The 6751-nt window shown below is 60.1% G+C and overlaps 1 protein-coding gene across 1 annotated transcript; it reads left to right on the top strand.

Moving 5' to 3' along the window:
• The first annotated feature begins 954 nt into the window (after positions 1-954).
• Positions 955-4136, top strand: VSX1 (visual system homeobox 1). The gene is made up of 5 exons (XM_075148184.1): positions 955-1324; positions 1680-1758; positions 2004-2127; positions 3047-3227; positions 3871-4136. The coding sequence occupies exons 1-5, from the start codon at positions 955-957 to the stop codon at positions 4134-4136; spliced, it is 1020 nt and encodes a 339-aa protein (XP_075004285.1).
• The last annotated feature ends 2615 nt before the right edge of the window (positions 4137-6751 follow it).

The raw sequence follows: 6751 nt of genomic DNA, 5'->3' as shown, positions 1-6751 counted from the left end.
AATGAAAGTTATTGTTCTGCTAATCCCGGGAACAGCTTGCGAGGGGAGATTTGGGTCTTTCTTTAATAATGCAAAGTTAATGCGGAGTCCCCTTGTAATTATCTTTATCAGAAGGACCCTCGGTTAATCTGACCATCCAGTGAAGGCCTGGATCAGGCGGCCCGTGTAAGCCGGTTGTAAATCATTTCCATCAACAGATGAAGGGAAGGGGAAAAAAATTGCAGCCCAGGTGCAAGAATCTGGGAGCAAAAGGGAGCACAGAGGCCAGGCACCTCAAGATGGCCCTGGCCCTGGTGGCAGGACACCTGGGGTCAGGGAGGGTCCTGCCCCACAGCCCCTGGCTGTCCCTGTCCCTGGGGTACTGAGCAGAGGGACAGAGCGGCCTGGTGGGATGCCCTGTCTGGGATGCGGGGCTGAAGGGCCATGGGGTGGGATGGGGGTACTGGGGAGAGGACCTGGGGAGGGCACTGTGGGGCCCTGGAAGAGGGGACATGGGGACAATAACGGGGAGGTCCTGGGAGAAGACCCAGGGAGGAAACCCACCAGGATGTGAGGGGGGGTTATGGGGGAGCTGGGTGGCCGGGACCGGGGGGGAGGGGGCTGAGGGGGGTCCTGGGGAGGGACTGAGGGGGACCGAAGGGGACCGGGGGAGGGGACTCGGGGGGACCACAGGGGACCCGGCGAGGGGATGGGGAGGACCGAGGGGCGGGGGCCGAGGGGAGGGAAGGGAGGGACGGCGGGAGGGGGCGGTGGGGGCCGGGGCGGTGGCCAGGAGGAGCCGGGGGGAGGGGCGCGGGGCCGGTGCGACGGGGGGGGCCGGGGGCCGTTAATCCGGGGATTGGGAGCGCCCCCCCGCCGGCCCGGGGTGTGATTGGAGCCGGGGCCGGCGGCGGGACGATAAAAAGGACGGCGGGCAGCGGTGCCCGCTCCGGGCCGGGCCAGGCGGCGGCGGCGATGCCGGGCCGGGCAGAGCCGTCGGGGGGACGCGCAGCGGCGGGGCCGGTGGCGGTGCCCGTACCGGTGGCACCCGGGGCCGCGGCGCGGCCGGGCGGCCCGGGGCTGCGGGCCAAAGGCTTCGCCATCACCGACCTGCTGGGGCTGGAGGCTGAACTGCAGCCGCCCCCCGGCCCCCCCCCCGCTGCCGCCGCCGCCACCGGTGGCTACGAGGGCGGCGGGGCGCTGGGGCTGGGGCTGCTGTGCGGCCTGGGGGGGCCGGGCGCCCCGTACCTGCTGCCCTCTCCGCTGCCGCTGCTGCCCGCCCGCGGCCCCCGCCCGCCCCCCGGGCCGCCACCCGCCGCTCGCCGCCACAAGGAGAACATCTCCGGTGAGCAGGGCCGGGGGCGGGGGTGGTCGCTCACCCGCGCACGGGGACCCCCGGCCGGAGCCGCTGCCGGGGCTGCCTCGCACCTGCGGCCCCGGGTACACGCGGCGGCGAGCATCCTCCCGCCGGCCCGGGATCGGCCCCGCGCTCCCCGTTCCGCCGGGCTGCCGCCCCTCCGACCCCCCGGCAAGGGTGGGCGCCGATCTCTTGCCCCGGGGTAGCGGTTGCTGTGGGAGGGGACTCCTGCCCCGGATCCGCTCCCCGCATTCAGCTGGAGCCGTGTTTTGGGAGCTGGGTTGGGTCCCCCTGCTCCCAACGGGAACGTGACTCTTCCCCTCCCGCATGCTGCTGCTGCCAGATGAGGACAGCCTGTCTGGGGACGCCAGCGACCTGAAGATGTCCACCTCACAGATCAAGAGGAAGAAACGCCGGCACAGGTAGAGCCCAAGAGTGAGGCTGTCCCCCTTCTCACCTCCTGCTGCTGCCACCAGCCTCCCGCTGTCCCTCTGGTCCCCAGGCTGGCGCGGTGGATGTCCCCAAGGGAGCAAAGAAAGCCAAGGGCTGTAGCTAGGGTGGGGGGAGGATTTTCAGGAGGAAAACCTCAGTGGGGAGGGGGCTGCCAGCCCCACTGCTTGCCGTAAGGGTCTGGACTGTGTCACAGGCTGCTCTCTCCTCCCGGCAGGACGGTGTTCACAGCTCACCAACTGGAGGAGCTGGAGAAGGCTTTCAACGAAGCTCACTACCCTGACGTCTATGCCCGGGAGATGCTGGCCGTGAAGACGGAGCTGCCGGAGGACAGGATACAGGTAGGTGGCTGTGCCAGTCCTCTCTCCCGGTGGAGTTTGCAGGCTGCCGGTGCCTGGCTGTCTCTTCTGCTCTATGGCCAGTGAGTGCAGGTGGAGGGAACGTGGTGACACTGAAATGCTGCAGAGCGCTTAAGGGGGGGGCGGCTCAGCTTCCGTCCCCCAGCACGGAACAGGCTCCAACTGGAAATGCAGAACCAGGGGACTGAGCTGGTCTTGACAGCTGCTCACTGCCGGCAGCTCAGCTCTGTCCTCCAGAGACCCAATTCAGGCAGGAGCTGAGAGCGATTCAGGAGCTGCCTGGCCAAGCTGTGTCTCACTAGCTTGTCCCTTTGAGGGACACATGGTATTTTCAGGGCCTGATCCTGCCCCACTGTGGAGCAGCTCATTGGCTTAAGAACAGGGTGGTAGTCTGGGCAGCAGCCAGGTTGTATTTACACCCCTTGAGCCTCAGAATGCAGGAAGGGGGTGGGGAGAGGGACCTGAGCACCCTCTGCCATCGGTCACTGCATTATGGACCCCTTTTTCTGGAGAAGTTGCTGCTCCGTGCAGAGGCAGCAGAGGGGCCCTGCGGGCAGGCAGAATGTAGGGTGACTTTGGCTGGGATCACCCTCCTGTTTCACGATCAGCCTCGTGTAACGTGTGCTCCCTCTCCCCCCCTTCCTCCCCTCTCTCACTGACACCCACGTGTGTGCCCTCCCTCAACCCCCTCCCCACACACCACCCCGGCCAACCTGCCGCTGCCACCTGCGCGTCTGCACCCTGCGCTCGCACACCCAAACCCCTCCACGCATCCCCATGGCTGCCCCTTTGCCCTGCACGCACGCTCCCCCGTGCCCAACGGGCCTTGGACGCCCAACCACGGGGGCTATCTCCTCCCCAATCCCATCCCTCCGTGCTCTCCTGGCTGTTACCCCTGAAGGTTTGGTTTCAGAACCGAAGAGCCAAGTGGCGGAAGCGCGAGAAGTGCTGGGGCCGGAGCAGCGTGATGGCCGAGTATGGCCTCTACGGGGCCATGGTGAGGCACTCCATCCCTCTGCCCGAGTCCATCATCAACTCTGCCAAGAGCGGGCTGGTGGGATCCTGCGCCCCATGGCTGCTGGGTAAGTGGGAGCTTGGGGCTGCGGGGGTTGGGGGACAGCTGCGGAGCCAACAGCCCTTCCTCTTTCATATGGCCATCCTCGCCTTTTCCCAGAAAAGAACGGGGCCTTGGCCATAAGCTGTATGCAGGCTGCCAAGCACCCTGGCTTTTCCACTCCCTCCTTGCAAAGAACAGCTGGGAAAGGGAAAACCTTTTACTGCCGTGTCAGACAGGTGGTTAGGTGTAGCTTTCTAGTGCTAGCAGCCAGCGTGGGAGTTGCAGGGCGTCTAGGAAGTCATCACCCTTACCCCCAAACTGAAGATAATGTTAATGCTACCTCAGAGCTACCCTCTGCTCATACACAGTCCTACACTGAGGTGGCACTCGAAATCCAGACTGGCATGGGCTGTCACAGCACACCTCTCCCTCTAAGTCTTCCCCGCTGCAGGGGAGGTACGGACCAATTCTGCCGCAAGCCATCCTCTCAGGCTGCAGAGTGCAGGTGGCAGGGCTCCAGCTCAGGAAAGGCTGGTAGCTAGCGTGAGTTTTCCTTGGGATGCAAGCGAGAGCTGAAGGAAGCAGCAGGAGGGCAGGAGGTGATGCTAAGCGTCCCGGGCAGAAATAAGCAACTGGCACCCTTGGCTTTGCTCTCTCCCCTCTGCAAGGCATGCACAAAAAGTCCATGGAGGTGAGCAGGAAGGCGGAGAGCCAAGAGAAGCTGGCAGATGGCTGGCGAGCGGAGCAGGAGGAGGAGGAACTCAAAGGGAAGCAGGCCAGTTCCCAGAGGGGCTCCGACAAGCTTGGCCTTGCAAAAGATTCGGAGGACACAGCCATCGACCTTTCCAGGACAGCCAAGCACGAGAAGAGGGGTGTACTGAGGCAGTGCATCAACGGGGACTCCCCCATGGAGCAGAAGGACAGGGACCACTGAGCTTGGGCTGCTCCAGAGGAGGCCAGACCTCACAGCTTCCTGGCGAGATAATAATATTTATTGATTTATTGATATATATTATTTTTTCCTAAATAATTGAACTTTTTTCTGAATTCAGGGCATTTTAAAACTTGGCACATACCTCCCGTTGTTCCCTCACGTTCAAGCTGTTCACTTCTCAGCAGAGCCAGGGTGGAGGGTGGGAGAGGTGTCCCAGCGGGGCCAAGAGCAGTACGAAAATGAGACCGTGTTGTGGTCAGCGTGGACCGTTGCTGGGGGAGAGCCACCCTTCCCCTCTGGGCTGTGAATGCTTCCCCAGCCAACCAGGAGCACAAAGAGCAGCAATGCAATGGGAGTCGCTCCCTTCTCAAAGGCACATGTGCAAAGACGGTGCAGGAGTTTACAGACGTCTTCTCCGAGCACTTCCACCCCTGCACAGTGCCCACGTGGCAAGTCCCTCCGCTTTGAACACATAATTCCACCTCGAGGAGCAGCAGGGTTTTTAAACATGGTAGGGTTCATCCTCAAGCTGGTGTAACCTGACAGACGCGACGGTTTATACCTCCTGAGGATCTGGCCTGCCAATGCAGCCTTATCACTGGATTTACACTGTGTAGCTTCCTTAACTCATATTTGGGAGAAGGGGGTAAAGACATTTTTGTTTATGCAACGATTTTGTACACTCTTGAATGTTACCTGCCGTACTATGCATAATAGAACAGACTTTTTTGAAAACCAAGCCATAGTACCCTGGAGCAATTAAACAATTTTGTGAATTGACATAAGAAGATATTTTGTAATTGTCTGTAAAAAGTGTTAATGTCAGAGTTGTTTCTTGGTTGTCCTATATTTATGTCTAAAAGCACTTTAGTGATCTGGATTTTTGAATGTGGCTCTTCCTGTTTTGTCCACCATTTATTTATTACATATCCATGAATAAAATTGTGGTGTATCTTTGGTTTTCATGCTCTGCATTGCAATTTGTACCTTCCTTTGGCACATCTTGTGGTAGTTGCTAGCTTTGAGCAGGTCCGCTGCAGACCCATGCCTAAACCAGGCTGGAGAGCTCTGCTGAGGCAGTGTAGTTGTTCCAACGGGGCAAAGCAAACCCCTTGTGTATCTCCCTAGAACTGAGGTCTCGTTCAATGGCCTCCACATACTAGAAGGTGATTTGTGCCAGTCAAAGAGCCAAACCACAGCTGATGGGTTAGGAGATGGTCCAAAACGGAGCACTCAGTCAGTTCCTGAGGGAAGTCACAGGGAGAAAGTTGCTCCATTCTCCCAAGGATTGTTGAAAATCCTTCTCAGTACAGCTCAGGTGTGAGGTTCTTCACTGAAATGTCTCCTGCCCTGACCGCAGGAAAGGCGCTCTGCCTCTCGAGTCTCTGTGTAGTGCTCTCCTCCTCCTGCTGGCCCTGCTGCTTTGGAGGGTGCAGGGTTGGGCCGTGTGTCCCCATGTCTCTTGTGGTTAAATACGAGGAGCAGCTGCTCACTTGGGCTAGGTGAACGCGTGCTGGGAGGTACCGCTGGGGGCACCTCTGGGGAGGCACACAGAGCAGCCACGTGGTCCCAACCGCACAAGCACCCTGAGCGAGGCACAAGGGCACCGTGGCCATTCAACTGCCCAACTCCTGGCCGCAACGGGTCCTCATCTCATGGCTGGGCTGAACTGGCCCACGCACATGCCGCGACAGCTCTTCTGGAACACCTCCAGTTTCATCTGCTGGCCAAAATGTAATGGAAAATTATCAAAAGGTTTTCTTAAAATCTGAGTGATTCCAATTTGGAAAGTTTCCTAATACAGCTCGTGGCGTGTGCGGCTATGCAACGATGCTGTCACCTGTCCCGGCCTCTGCTGCTGGGCCTGGCTCCTTGCACATAGGCAGCCACAGGCTGTGCTGGGCGGGGGAGAGCGATGGGATGCTGGCTGGGAAGAGCAGAGCAATAAAAGTGGCATCTGCAGATTCCCTGCCTTTCCCCTCCTCTGCTCAGCCAGGCCCCGCTGGGTGGGGGGGAACATATGCATGGCAAATACAAGCTTTGCAGCAAAAAAAAATGTTTGACGGGGGGGCCGTGGGGAGCATGGTTCAGGGAAGGACCAGCCAGGGCTTATTGCAGCAGCAATTAGGCTTGCTGAGAGCCGAGACTTAGCACATTGGAGGCCTAATCCTGCCTGAGCAGCATCTGCAAACCTTTTATTTGGGCCGTGCCATGCTGGCACTGGATGCCTGCAATAATTTTTTTTTGCCCTGCTTGTGTGCAGATGGCCTGGCTCTTCGCCTTGTGCTGGGTGCAGCACCGCGAGAGCAAGCACGTCACCGCCACAACTGCTACTACGGGAAACACCACAGCCCTGGCCCCGCGCAGGGTGCGGACAACTCTCCTGGTAGGGTCTGGTGGGCTCCCAGCTCTCACCTCACGCTGTGAAGGGAGGGCTGCTGGCACACTTTTTGTGTGCCAGGAAGTAACTGCAGGGTGCAGCCAGGTACGCTGGAGCTCAGACGTGCCCTTGCTGCTCCGTCCAGAGCCCAAGGGAGGCCAAGTGAAGGGAGGTCCTGGTGGGTGACAGCAACTGCCCAAAGCTCAGCTCCTGATTGCCACCAGGAGCTGGTGGC

The sequence above is a fragment of the Calonectris borealis genome, chromosome 3, assembly GCF_964195595.1.
Source record: "Calonectris borealis chromosome 3, bCalBor7.hap1.2, whole genome shotgun sequence".
Classification (NCBI taxonomy): Eukaryota; Metazoa; Chordata; class Aves; order Procellariiformes; family Procellariidae; genus Calonectris; species Calonectris borealis.
This window is presented reverse-complemented; position numbering and strand designations above follow the sequence as displayed.